Source organism: Colletotrichum lupini, chromosome 4 (genome assembly GCF_023278565.1).
Source record: "Colletotrichum lupini chromosome 4, complete sequence".
Classification (NCBI taxonomy): domain Eukaryota; kingdom Fungi; phylum Ascomycota; class Sordariomycetes; order Glomerellales; family Glomerellaceae; genus Colletotrichum; species Colletotrichum lupini.
Genome location: NC_064677.1, coordinates 732,741 through 758,839, shown reverse-complemented (window position 1 = coordinate 758,839; position 26,099 = coordinate 732,741). Strand labels below are relative to the sequence as shown.

At 30.7% G+C, this 26,099-nt stretch overlaps 6 protein-coding genes and 1 non-coding gene across 7 annotated transcripts; 2 read left to right on the top strand and 5 right to left on the bottom strand.

Moving 5' to 3' along the window:
* Positions 1-231: 231 nt before the first annotated feature.
* CLUP02_07325 (uncharacterized protein) lies at positions 232-1,550 on the bottom strand (the record flags this gene model as incomplete). The annotated part of the gene is made up of 3 exons (XM_049286320.1): positions 232-620; positions 672-1,491; positions 1,542-1,550. The coding sequence occupies 3 exons, from the start codon at positions 1,548-1,550 to the stop codon at positions 232-234; spliced, it is 1,218 nt and encodes a 405-aa protein (XP_049143463.1).
* An 894-nt stretch (positions 1,551-2,444) lies between these two features.
* CLUP02_tRNA145 lies at positions 2,445-2,535 on the top strand. The gene has a single exon. It is a non-coding gene; the product is annotated as a tRNA-Gln (tRNA).
* Positions 2,536-2,803: 268 nt separating this feature from the next.
* CLUP02_07324 (uncharacterized protein) lies at positions 2,804-3,172 on the bottom strand (the record flags this gene model as incomplete). Its single annotated transcript, XM_049286319.1, has 2 exons — positions 2,804-2,925; positions 2,956-3,172. The coding sequence occupies 2 exons, from the start codon at positions 3,170-3,172 to the stop codon at positions 2,804-2,806; spliced, it is 339 nt and encodes a 112-aa protein (XP_049143462.1).
* Positions 3,173-11,427: 8,255 nt separating this feature from the next.
* Positions 11,428-11,589, bottom strand: CLUP02_07323 (uncharacterized protein; the record flags this gene model as incomplete). Its single annotated transcript, XM_049286318.1, has 1 exon — positions 11,428-11,589. A coding segment is annotated over one exon (162 nt), but the record flags the coding sequence as incomplete, so codon positions are not given.
* A 9,141-nt stretch (positions 11,590-20,730) lies between these two features.
* CLUP02_07322 (uncharacterized protein) lies at positions 20,731-21,434 on the bottom strand (the record flags this gene model as incomplete). Its single annotated transcript, XM_049286317.1, has 3 exons — positions 20,731-20,937; positions 20,988-21,309; positions 21,397-21,434. The coding sequence occupies 3 exons, from the start codon at positions 21,432-21,434 to the stop codon at positions 20,731-20,733; spliced, it is 567 nt and encodes a 188-aa protein (XP_049143460.1).
* A 158-nt stretch (positions 21,435-21,592) lies between these two features.
* On the bottom strand, positions 21,593-23,342 carry CLUP02_07321 (hexokinase; the record flags this gene model as incomplete). Its single annotated transcript, XM_049286316.1, has 2 exons — positions 21,593-23,160; positions 23,213-23,342. The coding sequence occupies 2 exons, from the start codon at positions 23,340-23,342 to the stop codon at positions 21,593-21,595; spliced, it is 1,698 nt and encodes a 565-aa protein (XP_049143459.1).
* Positions 23,343-23,962: 620 nt separating this feature from the next.
* CLUP02_07320 (uncharacterized protein) lies at positions 23,963-26,066 on the top strand (the record flags this gene model as incomplete). The annotated part of the gene is made up of 6 exons (XM_049286315.1): positions 23,963-24,207; positions 24,278-24,284; positions 24,355-24,665; positions 24,733-25,135; positions 25,190-25,757; positions 25,822-26,066. The coding sequence occupies 6 exons, from the start codon at positions 23,963-23,965 to the stop codon at positions 26,064-26,066; spliced, it is 1,779 nt and encodes a 592-aa protein (XP_049143458.1).
* Positions 26,067-26,099: the final 33 nt, after the last annotated feature.

The following is a 26,099-nucleotide window of genomic DNA, read 5'->3' as shown; positions in this document are numbered from 1 at the left end:
GTTCATCTACCTTCGTTCTACATTTTGCCACTTTTGACTGTCTGGCTCCATTCTATGGAAGACGCGTGTCCGCACAAGGCCTACGATAACCTTGCCAAAATACATGGTTCTGAAGAACGAATCTTCCTTGTCAAGGCAACGATCTCATCAACGTTGACTATACTGTATCTGTCTTGCTTTGATTGCTACGTTGAGTATGTATATTCCAACATGTGACATATCCTAGATAGGTCAATAAGCCCATATCAACCCACCCCAGCTAGGATGATCATTGCTCGTCAAACGGCTCTCAGCTCCAACAGCTTGCTTAGCTTTTGTGATCCAAGGCGCTTCGAGCTGTCTTTTTACAACATACTGGTAGTACAGAATATCCCACATTGGATTCGTAGCCGTTACACCTCGCTTGTCCTGGGAGATGATTGCCCAAGGCCCATTGACAAGAACTGCTTCGCACCTATACCACTTTGGATCATATGAAACGGTCTCATTCAGGTTGAACTTGGCCGTATACTCTGCACCTTTCAGAAGCAGGTTGTCGCCTTGACTGTAGAGGTCGGAACCTTGACTCTGGGCTACCCGCGCAGCCTGAGCGATCCAGCCTAAGCCGGACATTGCATGGCCTTTGACGATCAGCAGTCATCTTTTTCGTCGAAGAATTGAGGGTGACTTACTCTGGTCGCGGCCGGACTCCGAGCTTTGGCCCGTCTCGGGGTCGAAGAAGGAGTAGAGCCCCGCACAGGGGTTGTTCAAATACTCATTGATGGCATAATTGTAGAGAGTAACATCGTCGAGATAGACAGCAAAGCTCAAGAGCGCCTTAATACTAGCCATTCCGTAGTTTGCCTGACCAATCGGGATAGACTGGCGTGAGAATAGCCAGTAGAGCTGGATGCTGAAGCCAGATCCGCCTTGCCAGCGTGCTCCAGACTCGGTCCAGTTCCCCTCCCAGCGCATGATCTCCGCGGCATTTACGAAGAGATCGCCATCCAAGCCAATGAGGAGGGACCGGTCCGTGCCGATAATGTCGACTAACGTAGACCCCCAGCTATCCAAAATGGTCGTGCTGCGGTTCCAATGGGCGTCATCTTTGGTGATGTACCACATCAGGGCATTCTGCCATGCGGCTCGGGCGTCGGAGGCGAAAGACGTGTAGTTGCTGACGCTGCCACGCGAGATGACCGGCTTTGGTCCCTTCATCTCATAGGTTGACAAGCTGTAGCTGTCCTTGCTGAAAACCGCATAGGTTGACGCCCAAGGATCTTTGTCTTCGAGTATCCCATTGCGGATGCGCTCTAGATCCTCGTGCGTATGCCAGATACCGGGATGAACGAAGTCACTTGGCCGGCTCTTGAGGTATGATGAGATATCACCCACGGGAGACGCGGATACAAGTGGCACTGACCCAAACACACCAGGGATGTCGGCTACCGTGGCAAGGCATGGCTGTGCGAATATAGCGACCCATGGCAGAGCTGACAGTGATGAGAAGACCTAGGAGTCATGAGCACGTTACCATTTCGAGAATCCTGAGCGGGACCTACCCTCATCATGTTGCAACTGGTGAGACACAGATTCAGTAAGCGGGTCTTTGGAGTTGATCGATGCTGAGTCGTGGAATTGGAAGCTCCGTCTCGTCATGACACTTCTGGCTGAGATCTTTTCGGGTATTTCATAGTGTTCACGGGGTACACCTTTGACTCCACCACAACCGGCGCCGGGGGAGGTTGCGGGCCGGGAGTGCAACGGCGAGAGTTCACGGCTTCGGAGATCCCCAGAAAGTCACTACGCGCCAGAAGTTCAACAACATCTGGGGTAAAATGCGGGGGTTGCATTCACAAGTACCTTGCGGGGAACCAACGTTACTGCACACATCTTGTGATCCGTAAGGTTTGATATCCCTCGAGCCATCATCTTCACATATCGCGATTACATGCCATGTAGAAGGGCATACCGTCGGACTGTTATTGATGTTCCCCACAGAAACTTGTAGCGGCGGGGCATCTACCGGAGTTCATGTTAAACGCCCCGAGATTGCCTTGTCGGATTTGCTCACGTATCCGGTCAAGCTCAAGGCGTCATTCGTAAATCGTTATTTCTCGCATGGAGAGTCGCCAGGGATCTGAAACACATCATTAACATCACCAGTCGATCAAGATCTCCACGCCGTCGTGGGAGAAAACTGAGTCGATGGGGCGAATAGAACAGCCAGCAGATCATCAGTCAGGAGAGAAGGGGAACATTGAGGGTGCTGGGTTGTGGCGCATGTGGAAATTGTGATGAGTCATCATTGAAGCTATGCCAACGTCCATTGGTCAGGTGCCCTTGCCAATGATCCCCTCTCCATCAGCCACCACCGCCACCACCAACGGGGCGCCCCATTTTCGCGCGACCGCTCCACGTACACCCTACAAATGCCGCAGAAGGTGCCCAGGTCCTCCATCAAGGGTTGTATAGTGTAGTGGTTATCACTCCGGATTTTGATAACATCAAAATCGAACCTTTCCGGCAACCCCGGTTCGAACCCGGGTACGACCTCAACCTTTTGCCATTCACCCTTTTGGTTCCCGACAGCGATGAGATACACGCATCTTGTTGCTTTGGGCGGATCGTTGATTAAGCCGCAATCTTTTGGTGCCAAAATCTCCTTTCTTCACTTGTTTCTTCAACTAATTAATAGCAGTGCCGACGCGAAGGTAAATCAACGTCTTAGCAAAACCAGGCCTGCAAGAAAGCCAATCGTCCAAATGTCCCAATATAAACATACACAAATGACTAGAAAGCATGTGCAAATCAGGCCAGGTACCTATTCATCGGCCACAACTCTGCCGCAATTCGGGTTGAAGTCTGCAGGCCAGTCATTTCCGGGCTTGTAGATTCCTCCCCTACCACTACCACCGCCGCCTCCACTGCCCCCGTTCCCCGATCCTAGCCCCGAATCGGACCCCGCTGTCGCCCCCGGCCCGGATTCGCGCTCACCAATCGGCAGCACAGCATCGGAATTGTTGACTTCTACATCCGGCCCCGGATTCGGAATCATGACGTCTCTCGAATCCACCGTCCTGCATCCATTACTCACGTTCGCTTCAAATATCTCCGGTCTTTTATTGAAACTCTCACCATGGTCATGTCCACCTCCGCCTACGATGCTAATGATGTCGCAGTTTCTATACATCTCCCGATTTCCAAGTTTGTTAAACCACGTCCAGCCGAGCACCGCATGGTCAGAGGACTGAGAAGCTAGTACCACCACCCACACCCACACTATATATCATTATATAATCCATAGAGCCACATTTAGCACCGTGCCAGAGGGCACTTTATACTTAAAGAAAACAAGCATAATTACTACTACTTTTTAATAATACCTAGAGACGGATCGTAAAAGTAATTTTCTAACGCCCTTAGGCCCCTCTAAAGTAAACTATTTTATTATATATAATTATAGTTATTTATTTCTTATTTAATAAGCGAATATTACCTCGTTATATAAACGCTAAAAGAGGGATAAAAAGCCTCTTTACTAAAAGAATAATAACATTTTTATTATAATATAAATATAATATTATATCCCTTTCTACGAATATATAACGTATTAAAAAAATAACTAAGACTAGACTTTAAATAACTAAGTTTATATTTAGTAAAAGGACTTAAAAAAATTAATATATATATAAAACACCCTCCCTTTTTATAATAATTATTATATATTATAAAAATCCTTATTAAGAAGCCCTTTTTATATTAATATAGAGAACGAAAATATACTTTATAAAAAAAAAACTATATTAAAGAGGCTAGATAAGGAAGTTAGAGAGCTTAATAAGAGCGGTATATAGAAAAGTTTAGTAACGATATTCTTAATAAATCCTAAAAAAGAGTTATTACTAAGAAGAAGTAATTAGTAAAATACCTAAGGGAACTGCGATCCTACTTAAATACTATTTAAAAAATAATAATATTTAGAATAAAAGACCTCTCTTATTATAATATTAATTAGTAAAATTAACTTAAAATTACTTTAATAAAATAATAAGAAAAGGCGGATATAAGTTAAAAAGAGCTATATCTACCTTGATATTACTTAATAATACGAGCGTAAATAGCTATATAGACCGATATTATTAATAGAAAATATCTCCTATAGTTACTGCGTACGATCTTAGGAAAACGTAATTTTTATTACCTAACGATCTACGGACTTAGAGAATTTTTACCCTTACTAAGCTCTAATAAGGCCCTAATAAGATACTAATATTATAAATTATAACTCCCGGTTTTTAAAAAAGCCTAATTTTTAATAGCTAGAGCAAAGGCTAATAACATTACTTATACTATATTTATAAAAAAGCAAATATTCTATTAAAGTAATTTAGTAAGTACTTTTTACTAAAAATAAGTTTTCGGACTTAGTAAAAATTATACTTTCTTTTAAAAGACTAAATTATAGCTTCCTTAATCTATTTTTAATAAGGATATTATAAAGGACTTTCCAACTTTATAATTATACCAAATTTAAAAAACTAGGTAGTAGTATTATTTAATTTATAAGTTACGGAGTAATATAGAAAAAAAAGAGCTTAGGATAGCCCGAGCGATATATATATTACTATAAACTATAGTACTATAATAAGCCTTAATAACCCCCTAAAAGAGGAGAGTTTTCTCTTTTTTTTATCTTTAAATTATAGTATAATAACGCCCTACGAGATAGACTTTTTAATTTAATACTATATTTTCTTTTTAAATTAATGTATAACGGATACTATCGTAACGCTATTTATTATAAAATAATTTATAATTCTTTTCTTTTTTATACTTTATATATAATATTATAACTATATTCGTAAAGCAGATTTCGTTAAGAAAGCCCTTAAGAAAAGTCTAGGGTAATATACTAATATATTACGCCTATTAAAACTTTTTATATTAATATTTAATATGCTTAAAGTAAAAGGTATAGTAAAATTTACGATTATTTAATCTATATTATTTAACTCTCTTAACGTTTTACGCTTAACGTAATAATTCTCCGAATTAAAAGTAAGTAACCCTACTTTATTATTATTTAACTAGTTAAGCCCTTTTATATCTACCCTAAACACCCCTATTGAATAAGTATCCTAAGATATATAAGCACTTACTAAGACTATTACTACTTATATAAAACTACTTATTATTATAAATATCTTCCCTAGCTCTTAAAGTATAACTTTTATTAGTTATAACCGAGGTATATTTATAAAAAAGTATCTTAACTTAATAAAAGCTTAAATAGATAAGCTAAGAGTAAACTACCTTATTAAAAAAATAAGTAGAGGATTTATATTTTTAAAACCGGGCTTTATCGTAGTATAAAGGATTAGTTTAGTATTTAAAATAAGGAAGACCGATATAACTAATTTAAAATTAAAAAAGCTTTTTAAAAGCGCTTTAAAGACTTAAATAGAGTAGTAAAAAACACTAAGGTAATATAAGAGGCGTTACTATTTATAAAACATAATAAAGAAACTCTCTCTACCTTTTTATATAGGGTATTAAAGATTTAAAAATACCTATTAGAGGCTTACTAAAATATATTTACATAACAAGTCTTTATTACTATTCCTAATAATAAGAAAAATATCCTTTTTTAATAAAGAGTATTAAATAGGCTTTTTTATAAAAAATAACTTAATAAATACGGGGTTCTATATAACTATACCTTTACCGATCTAAAAATAATTATCGAGCTATATATAGACCTAATTTAAAAATAGCTTAATATTAATAATAAATTAGACGTTAAAAAAGAGAACCCTCTTTATAAGCTTATTAAAAAATTTAAATAGCATAACGATTAGAACGCAGAACTAATACGAAAAGTAATATATAATTTAATAATATAAAATATTAAATAGTAAAAAAATAAGGATAAATAATTATAAACGCTTATATAAATAGCTAGTAAACCCCTACGAAATACTAATATACTTTAATACTTTAATTACTATAAGTAAGGATATATTAGCCTAAAATATCCTAAACCTTAGAACTTAGCTACGTAAATAAAGAATAAAGCTAATTAATAAGAGTATAAAACTAAGTATTTAAAAAAAAGATATAAAAAATTAAAAACTAAGCTAGCTATTTCTAACTATATTTTACTTCCCTTATTAATAATACGCAAATTAAAAAAAACTAATTAATAAACTATAAGGGACTCTATTTTAAATATCGTATTAAGCCCTTTTACTAGTACTATCCTTATAAAATATAAATAGCTAAGTAATATAAGTACGTTATTATACTACGATATAATATTTTTAAGAACTATTATAATAATATTTTAGGATATAATATTATAGTCTAAGAGATTAATAATAAAATATATATAATAAAAAGGATATAAAAGGAGTCTTATCTAAATACTTATAAAGATAAAAGAGGACGCCCTTCTAAAGAAGTACGATAAGCTATAAAAAAAGAGGATAAGGAAATACTTTAAAAATACGTAAGAGAAGCTATATATTTAATAAGGGAAATATAATACGTTAATAAACGCGCTTTAAAAAAAGGCCTTAGTAAAAATAGTAAAACTAAAGGCTCGAAAGGGAAATAGAGGGAATAAGTAACGCTATATTATTATAGCTAGCTAGTTATAATAAGTATATTAATAAAAGTTAAGGCTATAAGTACTAAATAAATAGTATTATAATTATAAATAGCCTCCCTAAAACTATATTTATAAGTTATAAAATAAGTAAGGCTTTGGTAATTAATTATAGTCTTATTAAAAGGGGGTTTTAATAAAAATAGCTAAAAGTAATCGTAAAATCTAATATTAAGTTAATTATTAAAAAAGCTATAGAAGTTTATTCTTAAGCCCGGCTTAAATCTATACTATATATAAGTCTCGTTTTTAAATATATTTTTTATAATATCCTTATTTATTATTATCTAACGGTTTATCAAATAGTCGTCTGTCTTACTTATTTACGATCGTTTATTTTATTTATTTATAAGTATCCGTTTTTTATTTTATTATATAATTATAGTTATATAATTTATTTATAGTTCTTTTATTTCGAGAGGAGTTATTTTAAATCCGTACTTTTATATATATAGTATAATAGTTATTATAAGTCTTATAAGGCGAGGCCCTAATCTTATTATATATATTAGGTTATAATATTAACTTCTCTTTTTAAAAGTCTAGTCCTCTAGGCCTATAAATAAGTCGTCTATTCTTAAGTTAAAGAATTATTAAATATTCTTTTAAAATATATTAATACGATATTAAGTCGAATTAAAAAATCGAAATTTCTAATAGCTACGTTTTATTATAAATTATTATATATTATTTACTTTTTTAATAAAAATATAAAAATAATACTTTATTTAAATTATCGCTCATAAGGGGTCCGTTATTTAGTTCTTTTTAATTCCGAGGTTTATAAAATATATTATTATTTAAGTATTTTATATAATATATCCGCTAATACTATCTATACTTATAAATATTACGTCTTTATTTACAAGTCTTAACTAACTAAGTATAGTTAATTAATTAATAATAGAGTTTAATTATTTTAATTATAAAAAAGAAATAAAAGAGTTATAGTTTTAAAAGAGGGCTATAGAGTTATAAAAAAAGGCTAAGGCTTATTTATAAGCCTAAGCTAAATTAAATAAGTTATTATCTAAGTTAGAGCGTTTTCGTTCTTAAAAGCGAATAGTATTTAAAAAGAGTTAAGTTATATTAGAGGAGTTTCCTAAGGACTCCGAAAATACTTCCTTAATAGCTTATAAAATATAAGTTAATAATATTTTTAAGATTATTAATTAGAACGCTATAATAACTAAGAGTTTTAGATTTAATTTTAATTTTAGTATTTTTTAAGAAATTATTAAGAGTTTTAAAGGTTTATAATAAGTTCTTATATATTTTCTTTATATTTATAGTTTTTTTATTTAATAAGGAATTCTTATATTTTACTTTTATTTTTATAGTTAATAATTTATTTAACTTCGTACTCTAATTAATTTAGTTTAATAATAATATAATCTTTTATATATAAACTTTTTAATATAAGTTTAAATAATAAGATATAAAAAACGGAATAGTATTATATTATATTTAATAATTTTAATTTATAATTAACTAATAAGACTTTTTTAATAATTTTAAAAAGTCTAAGTTTTTTATAATTCAACTTATTACTTAGTTATTTCGTTTTAATATTATAATAAAGGAAATAAGTACTATCCCCCTTTTTTAAAAATAGTTTTCTAATTTTTAATTTATTTATATATTTTTTTATATACTATTATATAAACTCGAGGTTTAGAGAGGCTTATTTATAAATCTCTTTAAATTTATTTATATTTATTATAGCTTTTATAGCTTATAGTCCTTATTATACCTCTTTATATACTATTAACTAGAATCTATAATTAAAATAAAACGGAGATTCTTTTATATTTTTACTAATTATATTATTATATACGAACTAGGTTATTAATAAAAGTACTACCTAATTATCCTAGTTATAGTTTATATAATAATAAAAATATATTTTAAAGATCTAATTAATCTTTTTTATTTATCTATCGGTTTATAAATAAAATAATATTAATAGTTTATAGTTTATACTAAGTTATAAAATTAGAGATTTCTAAAACTTTAAAATAAATAGCTTATTTTTATTTAGGATAATTTCTTTTAGTAAACTATAGTTCGGGAGTATAATCTTAATAAATATATATACTAGGTCTTTTATAGTACTTAATTCTTCATAAAAAATAAAATATACGAACTTAGTAAGCCGATCGATTATAACTAAGATATTATTATATTATATTTTAATAAATAGTTCTTTAAACTTTAGTAATTTAATAATAAAGTTTTATATAATTAATTACTATATTTTTATTAATAATTATAGTAGTTATAGCTCGTTATAGGGCTTATTTAAACTATCTTTATTTTTTTTATAAGTCGCATAGTCCTTAATTATTTTTATAATTTTAATATATATAGCGGATTTATTATAATATTAATAAATCCGTTTTTAAGTTTTAATAACTCCTTAGTAACTATATACTAAGGTATTATAAATTTCTATAATAAGTTTAGGGGTTATTTTTTTAATTAGGTTAATATTAATCTTTTTAGCCATTATAAAAAGCTTCGTAATTAATATAAAGCTACCGTCCTTCTTTTACTTAAAAATAACTTATATTTTTTTAGGGACCGCGATTTTATAATTAGGTTTTTTATTAAAAGCGTTTATTTTATTATTTTCTAAACCTTTTTAATAAATAATTTAAAAATTATATTTAAATAAGAATTCGCTTTATTTAACTTATCGTTTATTTAGGTTTTTATTTATTATAAAGTTTATAAAGTTCTTATAATTTATATAAACTATAATTTCGTATTTAGCTTTAAATAACTATAGTCTCTATTTTTAAAATACTTCGATAATTATTATTAGTTCTTTATTATAAATTTACTAATTTAATTTTACTTTATAAAATGTTTTAAAATAAAAATAATATAAATGAAGCTTTTTCTATTTATTTTATTATCCTAGGACCGCTCTTATAGCGAAGTTTAAAGCGTTAGTCTCGATTTTAAAAAGTTTTTAGGGGTCTAGGATTATAATAACTAATTTAAAAACGACTATATTCTTAATTTTAATAAATACTTCTTTATACTTAGGATCTTAAATAAAAGGGGTATTCTTTTATATTAAGTTATTAAAAAGTTTAACTATATTAATATAATTTTTAAAAAATCGTTAATAAAAATTAATAAATCTTAAGAATCTTTATATATTTTTAATATTTTATAATATAAGCTAGTCCCTAATTACTTTTATTTTCAATATTTATATATAAATTTATTTTAATATAATAGTATATTTAAAGAAGTTTATTTTTTATATATAAAATCTATATTTAAAAGGTTTAGTATATAGCTTAGCGTCTTAGAGTTTTTAAAATACTATATAAATATATTTCTTATATATTTCGAGGTTAAGAAAGAAAATAAACATATCATTAATATAAATAATAATAAAAATATTAATATACTCTTAGAGTACGTAGTTAACTATTATTTAAAAAGTTATTAAAGTATTAATAAGTCCGAAGGGTATAACGAGATACTTAAAGAGTCCTTTACGAGTTTAGAATATTATTTTTTACTTATCTCTTTTTTTAATTTAAATTTAGTTAAATACTTTTTTAAAGTCTATAATAATAAACTAGTTAGTTTTATAAAATAGATTTCTAAGCTTAGTAATAAGTAATAAGGGGTAGTAATTATTTTTTATATAGTAGTTTTTTTCTAGCTTTATAAGTATAAAAGATCGACCTTAATAAGATTACGCTTTTAAAAGAAATTATACGATATAGTATACTTTTTAACTATATAATATATATAATATATCCTAAGTACGCGCTTAATATAATATAGTAATTTTAATATAAAAACTACTATTTAATTTAGGATAAGTAAGCTACTTTTTATATAGCGGCGCTGGCTAAAAAGGTTAATAATAAAAATTAACTATAATAATTAGCTATAATAGTCGGCTATAATAGTTAAAAGCGGCCCTTAACTATAGAGGTTCTAAACTTTAATAGTAATATAGAGGTTTTTAAAAAAAGGGCTAAATAAGCTAATATCTATTACTTAGAGCTCGTAAAGATTTCTTTTATCCTTATTACTTCTAACATCGCCCAAAGCTATTCTCTATTTAAACTAAATAAATCTATTAAATAAATCTACTAAATAAATCTACTAAATAAATCTACTAAATACATTTACTATATAAATTTACTAAATAAACTTATTAATATAAAAACTATTACTTTAACGAGAACCTACTCTATTCTTAATATATAATTAGTAATTAATAAGCTAAAGATATTTATTAATAAGTCTACCCCTCTCGGGCTAGGCGCCCTCTTTAACTAGCTCGACGCTATAGCTATCGTAGCTAACGTAAGTATACCTGAGAATTAATAAAATACTTTTTAATAATACGGAATTCGGCTAGGTAATAGTACGAACATTATAAATAGCTGGGCTAATATAAATATTAAAATTTAGTATATTAACGCCGGCTTAGTTATAATAATTATAATAAACGGGCTAGAGGTATATAAAGTTAGGGTAATAAACTAGCGCCTTAAATAGCTCTTATAGGACCCCTTAAGTAATAATAATACTTATATAAAAAAATAAATTATATTAGACCTAGTTATTTATGCGGGCTAGTATTAAGAGGTCCTATATATATTAAAGTAAATAAAGCTCGCTTTATAAGTAATTAGAATTACGTAATAAAAGGTTAAGAGCTATTAATAAAAAAGAGATAATAGTCGAGTTAGTTAATTACTATTTTAGTTAGTAATTAGGTATAGAGCGTATTATACTTAGTTTTTTTTAATACGTAATATATAATACAGCCCTAGCGGATTGCTCCGTCGGGGGGAATTCTTTTTTATAATTTCGTTAAGTTTTTTATAATTAATAATAGGTTTTGATTTTTTACCCTTTTTTAGTATAAAAAATAAGGGGAATTTAGTAAGAGAATTTAATAATCAAATATATCCCTTTTCGAGTTTCTTATTAATATATTTATTCAAGTACTCTTATCTTTTTTAATTTATTAAGTATATTAAATAGAACTCGGGTTATATCTTTTTTTTAAGTTCGATTTTTATATCTTAGTTACTATGTTTTAATAATTCTATATTTTTAGGTTTTATAAAAAGTTTTATATATATCTAATACTCTTTAAGTATAGTTTAGAGTCGTTATAATTCTTAATTATTAGTATTAGTTATAAATTTCTTAGAGCTTTTTACTATTTTAATAAAAGCTATATATTATATTTATTTTCGTTTTTCAAGAGTTCTTAGGAATCTATTTAAACCTTTTTCTTTTTTAAGTTATTTAGTAACTAAATTTTTTAAAGGACCTAGTTAGTAGTTTAATTTATTTATAAGTTATACTTTCGTAATTACGAGATTTCTAAAATAATATTAATATTTTTAATTTTTATAATATTATACTATAGTTATTCTTATTAATTATTAATATATATTAAGAGGTATGCGGTCTTTTAATTAATATATTTATAGTTATAGTTAACTCGTTCTCTTTTTATTATTTATAATTAATATAAGTTATCCTTTTATACTTATAATAAATTAAGTTTATTTACTACTCTTAGTAAGATATAGGTTTTTTATATATTATTATTAATAATAATATTTAATCCTTATTTATAAATATCGAGGTTAACTCGTAAATATACGTCGTTACGTTATTTAATTATATATAAGAACTTTTTTTCTATTTTTACTTTTTATTATTCTTTTTATAATTAGCTTTTTTAGTTTTTTATTATATACTTTTTTTATTAAGTACCTTATTCGCGTAGTTTTTATTATTCTTTTGAAGCTTTAGCTTTTTTAATATAATAGACTTAGTATTAGTTATATTTATAATCTTTTTATTTTATATACTTACTATTAAAGTATTTTATAAAAAAGCTAGGATCTAAGCTAAATATTATTTTATTATCGTTATTAAAGCTTAGTAGTATTTAGCTAAGTAGTTAGTTTTTTATATAGATATTTTTAATAAGCTTATTATTATATTTTTATAAATAGAAGCGACTATTTTGTTTATATACGAGGTGCTAAAAGTATTTATTATTTAAGTATTTTACTTAAAATAATTCTTTATAAAAGGGGTCTTTAGGGTTAAATAAAGAGTAGTTTTTATTTATATAGGGGGTTATTATAACTTTTTTACGTTTTTTAGTTTTATAAAACTAAATAGTTTAGTTATTTTTAAATAAATAAATATATTTATACCGTAGTTCGTTATCGTCTTTTTTAAAACTAGTATTATTAACGCTCAATAGTACTTTATAATTAATTTTTATTTAAATACGTCGTTAAGTAATATTACGAAGTTCGTTCGAATTATAAAATAATTCTATTTTATTAAAATAAAAGGAACTAGTTCTTATTTTAATATTTTCTTTTTTAAAATTAAAATTAATTTTCTTTTCTTTTATAACTCCGAAATTAAAAATTAGTTTTTTAAGTACTTCGATTTTATTTTCGTATGAGAGGTTTTTAAGCTACTTTTTAACTTTATAAATAAATTCTTTATTATTATTTATTTTTTATATTATATAAATAGACTTAGTTAGGATTTTATTTAAATTAAGTCTTTTTTTAAACTTAGTAAATTATTTTTAGTTTATATAATTTCGTTATACTATATAGATAAGGCTATTTATAATTTCTTTAGTATCGGGGCCTTTTTTTTTAAATTTAAAAAGTTACTCCTTTATATTAACTAGGAGTCTTTATTTAATTCGTTTTTTAAAAAAGTAAAGTATATTTTTTATAACGGGGTCTGTTTTAACTTTCTTTTTTATATTTTTATAAATCTAAAAGAGCGTAATAACATATTTAATATTTTTTTTTTAAAAGTATAGGGTTAATAAAAAGATATTTTATTTTATTATTATTACTAAGGTTTTAATAAATAGTATAGTATTATATCCGGATCGTCCTTTATTTTTAAATCGCTTTAAATACTATCTTATTTATTTTTTATTATTTTAATAAATAAAATAATTATTATTATAATAAGCCGTTTATAAGAGTTATTTATAAAGGACTTTTTTATTTATTATATTAGCTCGCTTTTTTAAAACAAGTTAGTATTAAATATACTTAGGTTATTAGTAGTTTCTAGCTATATATCCTAGTTTATTATAATTATAATACTTAAAGTCCTTTTTTTAATAAGGTTATTTTTTTTTAATAATATTAAGATTTATTAATCCGCTATAATACCCTATCGTAATAGTTATTAGTTTATATTTATATTTATTATTAAGTTTAGCTCGGTTATTTTAAGTATTCTATCCTTTTTATTTAAAACGTCGTTCGTAGAGTTAATTATTAATTTTAATTATTATATTAATACAATTATAAAGCTTATTTAGTCGTTTTTATTAAGAGAAGTTATTTTTAACTTCTTTTTTTAAGTTATAATAAAAAGCTATTATAAGCGTATTATTATTTTAATTAAGCTTAGAAATAATCTATCTAAATTTAAATATATATTTATTAACTAACCCTTTTTATATAAAAGTTATAAGCTTTTATTTAATAATTCGTTCTTTATTAAAGTTATTAAAAGTCTTTTTAAGTTTTTTTTTAAACTTGTTATAATTATTGAAGATCTTTTTAGTATTTTTATTTTAAATATTACGTTCGTTTTTAAAATAGTTTTTTATAAAAAGTTCGAACTAAGTAAGGCTATTTTTTTAAAAAAATAAAGCTATATAATAAACCTTATTTATTTTAGTAATAAAAGAGGTCTTATAATAATATAAGTAGGCCCTAGTTTAAGTAAGGAATCCTTAGAAAGTATCCGGGGACCTATTATAAAGTTCTAGTTTAGAGTACTTAATTCTAAGTATTAAAGGGGGTCGGGGTATTATAAACTAAGCGTAAAGTTACTTATTCTTATTTTTAAATTTAATTATTATATTATATAACTATTAAATAGTAAGTATAGCTATTTTATTATTATTAATAGTTAATATATTTATACTATTTAGTTAATGTCTTATAAAATAAACTTACTAAATAAGAGTAATTAAAGTATTATAGCTAGCTAGTTATAGTAAATATATTAATAAAAGTTAAGGCTACGAGTATTAAATAAATAATATTATAATTATAAATAGCTTTTTTAAAGCTATATTTATAAGTTATAAAATAAGTAAGGTTTTAGTAATTAATCGTAATTTTATTAAAAAAGGTTCTTAATAAAAATAGTTAAAAGCGATTATAAAATTCAATACTAAGTTAATTATTAAAGAAGTTATAGAAGTTTATTTTTAAGCTTAGCTTAAGTTTATATTATATATAAGTCTCGTTCTTAAATATATCCTTTATAATATTTTTATTTATTATTATTTAATAGTTTATTAAACGGTCGTCCGTCTTATTTATTTATAATCGTCCGTTCTATTTATTTACGAGCGTCCGTTCCTTATTTTATTATATAATCGTAGTTATATAACTTATTTATAGTTCTTTTATTTTAAGAGGAGTTATTCTAAATTCGTACTTTTATATATATAGTATAGTAGCCGCCGTAGGTCCTGTGGGGCGAGGCCCTAACCTTATTATGCATATTAGGTCGTAATATATATTATATTAATAATTATTAAAATCGTACTAGAGCTAAAGCTAAAATAAATAAACGCCCTAGGACCTTATTATTTATTAAGGGCATAACCGAGTATAACGTTAAGCTGTTTAGTATTAAAAAGACCTTAAAGGATATTATTATTAATATAATAATACTATAGCTCTTATAAATTAGTCTAATAACTAGAGCTAAGGTAGCCTTCTTAATATAAATAGACTTAGTTAAAGCGAGAAGACTAAAAGAATAAGGCAGGTTAGACCTTAAAATATAAGTATTCGATATAAAGGAGCCCTAATATTATATTAGCTTTATTATAAAAGTTAATATAATAAATAAATAGAAATTAAGGGGTAATAATAAAGTATTTTTTAAAGATATTATAAACGGTCCTAAGGATAGTATATTAACTAATCTAAGGTATATTAATACTATTATTAAGAATGTATGTATTTTAAATATCTTTTTAAATAGCGAATTTATTATTAATATTATTAACTTTACTTTTATTAAAAGATATTATATACCCCGGGTAGAAATATAAGAACTTATAATAATTAGACTAGCGGATAACTAAGTAATATTAGTATATAAATATAGTATTATAAGACTAATAATAAGAAATATCCTAATAGTAATTCAAGCTATTATTATCGAACGTAGCGATAAGTAAGACCTCTTTTTAAGTAAATAGTAATATAAAAGAGTTAGTATAGTAGTTAATTATAAAAATAAAATACTATTACTTTAGAGATAAAAAGGTTTAAAAATTATAGTACTAATTAAATTATTACTAAACCTTATGAAGTTCTAGTATTATTACGAATACTAATACTAGCCCGGGGATAAGCTATACGTAGACGATATATTAAAGACTAGTAATAATAATGATATTATAAAAGATCTAGAACGTTTTTTAGAGGAGGCTTATCGTAAGGTTACTAAGCTTTATTACTAATACCCGTACTTAAGAAACGAATAAACCTTTAAAAGGACCGGTACGTTAAAGGGTAATAGTACTACTATTTAAATATTAATAAGTTAAAACATATATTATTATAAAGAACATCCGAATTATTATCCAAAGAGCTATTTAATAAAAACGGATAATATAGTATTATTAAGAATAGAGTAATCGGATTAAGTAACTATAATTATTATTTAGTACTTTTACTAAGCATATTAAATATAAATTTATTACTATAGGATATAACATTTCCTTTTAAATACTACGATAATTATTAAACGGGACGAGATATATACGGGTTGCGTATATTAAAAAAAGATATATTAAAAAAGGTATAATATTAAAATTATTATTATGTGATTAAAATAAAGATATATAATATATAAGTATAGAGTAATTAAACTATAAGCTATTATTATATAAATATATATATAGAGGACGTAATTAAAGAGGAATAAGGAGGAGACGCTAATAATACTAAGGCTAATATAAGAGATAAATATATATAGTCTAGAAGTAATATAAATACGTAATTATTTATTTAACCTTTTCCTCAAGTCGAGTATAATAGCAAAACCTTAATATAAAGCTAGCTAAACTAATAATAATATATTATAAAAAATATTATTAAGAGAAAATATTAATCTCTAATAATAATACTAGAATAAAAAAGTTAAATAGAAAAAGAAAAGGATATATTAAAAAAATCTAATATTAGCTTAGATATTAGAGATAAATCGGGCGTAAATAATAATAATAACGAGTATTACTCGTAAAATAATACGGACCCCAAAACCCTCGCTAGGATATTACTCTTAATAATAAGTAAAAATAGTAAAATTAATAAACTAAAAAAGGATTGAGGACGTAATAAGATATAAATATTTAAGGCTTTACTAATTTATATATAAAATCCGATTTCTTATACCTACCCCTTAAAAACCCGATTTTTTAATACTTTCTAACCCCTATTTTAAACTTTATAGTATAAAGTTAACTTATAATTCTAAAACTTAAATATTATAGTCGGTACGATAATAAATATTAATAAGAAAAAGGACTTAGTTAAATAATTATATTATACTTATAAGTATTACTTTATAAAAATATTAATAAAGATTAAGCGTACTAAACTTATAAAGTATATAATTAACCTTTTTCTAGGAATACGTACTAAGATTAAAAAATAACTTAAGTATAATCGTATTAAGTAATAATTCGTAGTAGTGGCTTTTTTAAAAATAGAAGAAATAAGTATTATTAAGAGACCTAACGGGAGAAATAAATAAATTATAAACACCCTCTTTAAAAAGAAAGTAACTAAGCTAAGAGTCCTAAAGATTATATATAACTTTCGCCCTATTAATAAAGTATTAATAAAAATAACATACTTATATTATAATATAAAGATAGATATTAACTCGATCTTTTATAAATACCCAAGGGTTTACTTATAAACCGACGCTTCTAATAGCTTTTAGGGCATTCTTATCTAAGAAAGTAACTAATATAAAACCTTAGTTATTAGCCCTAATAATATATAAAAGTATAAAAGCATATTATAAAGACTTAAAGAAGCACCCTTAATATACGCGCGTTTTAAAAACTTAGTCTTTAAATATTATAATATTAACAAATATTACTTTCTTTTAATTATAAAATTCCTCCCGTACCTTTTAATATCGATATTTATCTTCGTTAATAACTATAACTTTATAAATAAGATATTTAAAAAGTACTTTTACTTTCTATATTACTATTACTTCTTAAGAGTAGTATAAATACCGATTCCCCTTAGTAAGAGTAAGATATTCCTTTTTAATAATTACGTAACCTTAGTAAAATTCGAAATATATATTAATAAAATACGCCCTTTAGAATATTATTATAATAAGTTCGTTATATAAAAATAATAATTTAAAAAGTAGCTTCTAAAAACGTAAAAAGAAATAAAAGGTCTATTATACTTAATACCGTTTATATAAAAATATATTCCTAAAAGAGCCGACTTAGAAACTACGATTACGAGGGCATTTTTTAAAAAAGTATTTAAAATAACTAAGTTTAATAAAAAGAGCGTATAGTAAGAACAAATAAAGCGTAAGACCTTAGTTTAGAGAAAAGAGTAAGTTAAAATACTTAATAAAATATATAATATAGTTTAAAATAATATAACCTACGGCGTAAGCTTATAAATATAATTTTATATTATAATAAACGTAAATAATTATATTACTAGCGCTATACTTATATAGCTTCTTAATAATTATAAACTAAGTACCCTAATTATTAATACTAATTTTAATAAGGCTATAATTATTATATAAATATCGTTTCGTTTATCTAACTAAGAAAAATAATATTTAGTCTTAGAAAAAAAACCCTTAATAATTATACGAGCCTTAACTAAATACTAATAGTTGATAAGCATAAGTCTAAACCCTATTATAATATATACTAATTACTAATTAATTAAATAGAGTATAAAGAACTATAGTAAAGTTTATAATAAGTTAATAAAGTAAATCGAAATTCTAATAAAATATAACGTAGAGTATATATATTAACTTAATACTACGAAAATTATTTAAGCAGTAAATAAACTAAGCTATATTTATAATAAGCTATAAAACCCGCTAATAAATATTAAAAAGCGACTTATTTTTAAAATAGAAATAAAGAACTAAATAATCGTAGGGAGTACTAAGTACGAGCGCCCTAGGCCAGGGTATGTTTAAACCCCGCGAGAGTATAGGATATATCGAAATCTATTTTAATAAATTTAAGCGATATTAAAAGAACTTTAAGTAAAAAGTAAAAGAGTAATATTTATTATATACTCTATAATAAGTATAGATTATAAAAATAGTATAAAAACGTTGTTAAATTTCTTTTTAAAAGACTATTAGTAATTAATTACTTTTTAAAAAATAAAAAACGACTAATAAGAATAAAAGTAACCCGATATAAAATATAAGAGTACGAGCTATATAAAAATAAAATAAATAATAGCCTAGCCCGGTACGTAAACAAGGACTAAGTAATATAATAACTTTACGATATATATAATAAAAGAGGCTATTTCGGAGTACTAATTATAATATACTATTTACGAGGGCGTATATTCTAGCCTAAAAGAATATAAGACGTAGACCTATATATTAAGTTATATTAAGTATACTAAGTATATAATCCAAGACTTTAAATATTATTACTAAGGAAGATCTTAATATTAAAGCCTTAGAAAATAGTAATTATTAACTTTATAAAAAAGATTACTTTAATAATAGTAAATAGTTCGAAGTATATTTTAATAAACGTAGACTATTTTATTAAGTTTAGTATCCTTATATTATATAAAAAGGTATTTATAAAAGCGGTATATTAAGTATAGTTATTAATAATCTCCTCTATACTCGGATAGCCCAAAGCTATTTATTATAATAATAATAATTATTTTAAAAATATATTATTTACTATAATTACTAATTATTATAATACTAAGCTTATTTATAATCCCGCTTCTTACTTACGGTTTACTAATTAGGTAGAGCGTATAATAAGACTAATAAAACTATAATTAATAAAGTAAGTATAATTATAACTAAAAGAACTAAGGATAAAATAGTACTACGAAGTACTTATAATTATAAAATAACTAAACTTATAATACGTTTAATTAATATTTATTATACTATCCTTAGTTATACTTAAAAAGAATACTTTATAAAATACGATAGCTATTAATAGTTTTAATAATTTAACCGAGGTACTTGAAAATATTACTAAACTTATTATTATCCTTAATAAAGAAGATATTAGTATAGACCCTATTATAATAAGCTAGAGCATTATTATTAATATTAATATAAAAAAAGAGTTATATAATAATATAAAAAATAAATTAATACGCATAGCTAAGATAGTAAATATAAAAGCTATCCTTATTAAAAAGTTTACTATAAATAATCTCATTTAAAAAAAAAGTAATAAGGATAGTAAGTTAAACTCTAAATTCGACCTATTATAAACCGGTCCCTATTAAATTATTAAAATTATATTAAATATATTATACTAAGTTAAAAATATTACTAAGAACCGTAAGGGTAAGAAAAGAAAAGTATACGTATTAAACCTTAACATATATACTATTAAACCCCCCTAACTCTAAACTAAATAGCTTATTACTAATATATATACTATTATAAATATTAATAACTATTATAGTATATAATTAAAAAAGGTATCCCCTATGTTAATAATAGAGCTAAAAAAATAAGTAAGGATAGTACTTAATAATTAATAAATATAATAATAAAGAAGGATACTAATAGAGGCGTTTATATTAGTTAAGAGCGGCCTAGGTTAGGCTATTATATACTTAGTTAAGTTAAGAAGCTAGTACTACTACCCATACCCACACTATATATTATTATATAATCCATAGAGCTATATTTAGTACCGTGCTAGAGGGCACTTTATACTTAGAGAAAACAAGCATGATTACCACTACTTTTCAGGACGGCGTATCGCCTGGCAGTCTGAACCCAAGTTGGGTTGCATCGCCCCTTGGGCAGCCGCTAATGAAACTGCGGAGAACCTTGAGAGAATTGCCGCCGTCTAGTGAGAGGCTGGTTTGGCATAATCCTCCTGCGTGCACAGCATGACCAGAAATCGTAACAGAGTAGCTATTGCCGGCAGTCCAATTGTTGACGGGCGCCGCCTGTCAGGTGCCCAGAAGGCTCAAGTAACCCTTGCAAGGAAAGTCAGAACCGCTTGAGGATAATGGGGTGTGTAGCTGTAGTTGGCATTTTCAGGTGAGGTGTTCGGATTTCCTTTAGCTTTGATTGGGGGCTGGTCAGTCATGGCCATGTGTGCATAACCTCTGCCGGCCATGAACATTAGCCCGAACCAGTATCTCAAATGCAAAGCGCGAAGCCTTTTGTTGCGAAGTGGAAGAAAGTAGATTTTCTTTCTAGCAGCAGTTTCAGTGACTTGCTCGACTTGACCTTTGTCTTGTAAGTAGGGTTCGAACTTTCTATCAGAGATGCCATCGCATCCTATGCTGCAGAGTGAAGAATCTTCGCTTAAGAGCCTGTATAGAGAAATCAGATTCGTGAATGAGCCGATTTTCGAGGGCCTACTTTGATTCATCTGTATTCGAATAATATTGGCGGCTTACAGTGAATGAAGATCCGAGTCTCCCTGCGAAATCAGCATCACAACACTCCCGAAAAGCTAAAGCCACAGACCCTTGCTTTGCCTTAGAACCGGGCCGCATCATATCCCCATGATTTAGTCAGTTAGTAATGATGGTACATCACTTTATTCTAATGTTTCAGAACCTCAAACGCCCATTGATTGAGTTACCTCAGATATTATGCCCTCGCCGCCCATGCAATCAAAGCAGCCCCAACTCCGCTACCATCTCTCGCCATGCCGATCCTGATTCTCTTATCACCCATGACACCAATCTCTGGAATTTCTCTTAAAGCTTCCCTCAGATTCTCTTCAAAGTTAGGGAAATGTTCGATCAAAGAACCGTCAACCCCAACATCGATGATTTCGTTCGAGTCCTCGCCATCATTGTCCGCCTGAGAGCTATCCCCGTCCCCGGGTCTAGAGAAGTCGCCCGATGTGCCCTTTGATGAAATCGTGAATCGAACTTTTACATGAAGCCAACTCGTAAGCAGGTTCCACAGGCTCCGTGCCCCATAGAGAAAAGGTCTGAGAAGGTTGGTTCCGAGACCTCGTGATATCGTCGCTGCTGGCTTGCTGACGCTTCTGGGCGTAAACAACCCAGATTGGAGAGCAACACCAGCGATTGCGACAGAAGATAGCCTGGCTGACCTACGTCCAATGGCCGCGGAAAGAATCTGTATAGCCTTTGCATCGTCCGTCGATACACCTGTGGCGTTAAGTACTCGTGAGATCTCTTCACGCGCGCTCTCAAGCGCTGGGCCTGAGTCCTTGACAACTGCTGACAGCAAAGAGCTATCAATGCTGTCCGGCGTGTAAAGCGGGGAGTCTCCCGAGACTTGGAAGCCAAATAGGCTCTGTCCAGGTTGTGACAGGTCGATTAGTATGCGCCGAAGTAGTTCACCAAGATACATGCCGGATATGCGCTTCTCGAAATGCTGATCGTCTGGGTTGACAGATTCTCTGTCCAAGTCTCGGTCGAATCGTGTTGAAGGTAGTACTTCTAACTTGTTGTCAAATCCTCCCCATTCGGTATTCAGCGCCATCATTGCGTCCGATGCCGAAGTTGAGAACTCTACACGTGAGTGCAGCTTGGTGATGCGAGAAACGCGCTCCATGTAGGCTCCGTTGGTGCCGGTTCCGAATATGGCGCCTACCACATTACTGGAACGTCCCGGAGATGTGTATGCTCGTGCAGCCAAAGTGCCAACGGTGTCATTAGCCAGTGCTGTGACCAGGAGAGGCAAGTGTTGCTCGTCGAGAGCCTCCTGCAGCATGGCACATGGGTCGCGGCCGACTGCATCAGCGATACCGAATGACTTTGTCCAGTACAGTAGTGTTCCCTCATTGATAGCATGCTGATCGAAAGTGAAACTGAAAGTGAAGCCAAGGCTCTTGCAGTGCTTCTGTCTTATTTCTTCATTGATTGCATCTCTCTCTTCCAGGAGCTGAGACCATGTTGTGAGGTCTTCTGGGTGATGCATCTCCAGAAACTCCTTCATCTGCAGCGCAATGAATCTAAAGAGATCCTTGTATGTTGGCGCAGCCATCAGGTGTCTGGGAATGACGACTTTGGACTGAGTCAAGGAGTAGGTGGAGTCTCCGTGTAATTCGACAGAGCATACCCTCAAGTTGGTACCGCCAAGATCAATGGCCAAGCATACGCCCTTTTCGGAACCATTGGGAAGTTTGGTTACAAATGAAGGAATCTGGCACATTGAAGTGCCATCTTCCTGAAGTCCTTCATCTTTCAGTGATGTTAGTACGCTGCGCGACAACCCAGAGTTGATTAAACTCACTTAGCTGCTTCAAAAAATGAGTTGTGGCGCGACGAACATCCTCCGCTGGGAAATCGAAGTCATGTACGATTTTTCGGGCCTGAGCTATCAACTCAGACGCCCTGTCATGCTCAAATTCAGTTGAAGACATTGAAACACACCACTCTTCCGACACACAATGTTAGTCGTGGGCTGTTGTTGGTGGGAAAGCTAGGTTCATGGGTGCCAGCGCCTATCAGCAGGTTGGCAACCGATCAAGTATCCAAACCCCCGCGGCAAAAAGAACGACTTTGGCACCGGAACTTGAACCAACTCCTGCAGCTAGGATACAACCGTTCGGAAAGAAAAGGAAGGTCACCTCTTCAGCATGTACTGTAGGAACTAAGAACACTCACAGCTGGCGCAGTCTACCACAACCATCGATGCCCCGGTGAATCCGGACCGGGTTGGCTCGGTGGACCGCTTGAAATTAGCCAGAAATCCCTCCAATAACAAACCCCCGGCCTATCAAAGACCGGGTCCAGGACCCCGCGTTAGCACTCGTCACCCAAATCTTCAAAAAGACCGGTTCCCCGGTGCGACCGGTGAATCTTAACTCTACCCCGATCCCACCTGTTTCACCGGGTACCCGCCGAAGAAAGCAACAGTGAATCGAACCTGGCCGAAAACAAGGCCAATGGACACCGGTGTTTCTCGCAATTGTCGCAATTGATACAGTGGGACTCGAACAACGCAATCGAAGTATCAGTGCACAAACATACCGCTTTCATAATGTCTGCTCACCAGATGAGGGACAAAGCGTCGGCCGATGGGCCGGATGACTCGGGCCCGAGCAAGGCCCGGAAGGCATGCGGTAAGCAGATGGTGGACTCCGTCTCATTGCATGCGACTGTAGACGCTGACGGGTGTGCCCACTTCAAGTCAATTGTAGAAGGCAAAAGGTATGTCGGCCTTGGAGCTGGCCCTCTGGTGAAGGCGAATAGTCTAACCGGCTTTTTTGTGACCACAGATGAAATGTAGAATTGAGAATGGGGCCACATGTCGAAGATGCCTCCGCGCGGGAGTGCCGTGCGTGTTCGTGCCCAGAGCCAATGTAGGCAATTATCCCAGCGTCTCATTCTGTGTTTGTAACCCTCCCAGGACGTGTCTGACGAATCGTCTAGTCCGCGTCTCATCGTGAAAGTCTCTCGCTGGCTTCGTTGATTCAGGCAAATGAGCATGCCCCAGCACTGAATAAATCCGTGTTTCTTCGGTTGAAGCGACTTGAAGATCACTTGGGTCTGCCAGTCCTCACCAACTTGGAAGATGCAGACTCGCCCGCGTCCCCAGATGTACCAACATTCGAACCCGACACACCAGGGGAGACATCGCTTGGTGCTCTATGGAGCGCTGTATCCGTCTTGCGAAGGACATGTTCATCAAACGCAAGCTCAAATATTTGGGAGAAATCCCTGATCAAAAGACTATGGTTATCGTACGTTCGCCCCAGATTCTCGACACCATACCTCGTAGTTGCACCAACACATCTGATACTCCTCCAGCTTCCACGAGTCCATGCCAGGGCTTCACTTCCTCCCAACCAAGCAAACCTTCTCATCGCCGAGACCACTCATGCTAGCTTCAATGTTATACTGCTCAAGTATACGAGGCTTGCCAGAAGTCGCAGTTCTAGCACCAGACTACTTCAATGTCTTGTGCAGTGCCATTTCACAGCTGTGCATACCACAGAGCGAAGTCGGTCAAGCCCCGGATGACCCAGCTTCAGCTGAAGAATGGGCCTTTCAAACCGTTCTGGGAATCATACTCGCTGGACTGCTACGAGAAGCCGTTGTTAAAGAGACGGGGGTCTGGATATCTCTCGCTTACAGACTCATCCTCGAGCACTGCCCCTCCAACACCGATGAGCGATCCCGCGAGTGGCAACGCCTGTTTTCTGGCCTTCAGGTAAAATGGACAACTTTTCCCAGCGGTTTTCTGCATCTTTCTAACATCAAGTAGATCGTTGACCTCGAGCACGCCTCAATACATCTCTCATGCCCAGTCATACCAATCGAGGCGCCTCTCCCACGACTCAAGATCCCAATACAGGACCAACTCTATCGGCTCTCGAGGATGATGCACACCGGCCTAACTCACTTCACAGGCAGAGGTCTGCCAACGATATGGTCCTGTTTCGAGAGCGAACCTAGCGTATTACAGATATCTTCCGTCCAATTTAGCGGCGTCGACGGCGCTGTCATTCGCGACTGGGCAAGGCAGCTAGACGACTGGCTCGTTGAGTTCAGCGACAAGGACTTTGAGTCGGAGCACGAGAAGAAGCTGGTATTCCGGCAGTATATCCTGCACAGGCTTCTCGTGCTATCCATCTACCACCCTGCCCGAGGATGCAACCTGTTTTCGAACACGACGCCGAAAGAGCAGCATGAGCTGCTTGTGTCAGCAAGAGCGGCGGTCAAGCTTCAAATTCTAGATGCTTCGATATGGTCGAATTGGGATCTCGTCATGATCACCTGGGCTGCTCTCATCGTACTTCAAGGTGTAGACGGTGGAGTAGGAGAACCAGACGGTAAGTCGATGCCCACTTCGTGACTGATGTAAGGGTCCATAACTTATCTGATGATACTTTTTAGATCTTGAGAACGTTGGAGTTCATCTCCAAAAGCTGAAGGAAATGCACGAGCCGAAGCCCAGCTTGCGAGGCATTTTAGCGACACGACTGGAACAGAAACTTCAGGGCCTTCATACGCCCGCTTCTGGAGACGCCGAGGTGTTCGAGCAAGAGATACGGAACTTGGATAATTCATGGTATATCTTTGACCAATCGAGTCTGCAAGCAGGATATGAGCTTTGGTCGTACGAGAACCAGGGAGGATAGCCTTTGAATTCATTCACTCATTCAATCATCCTG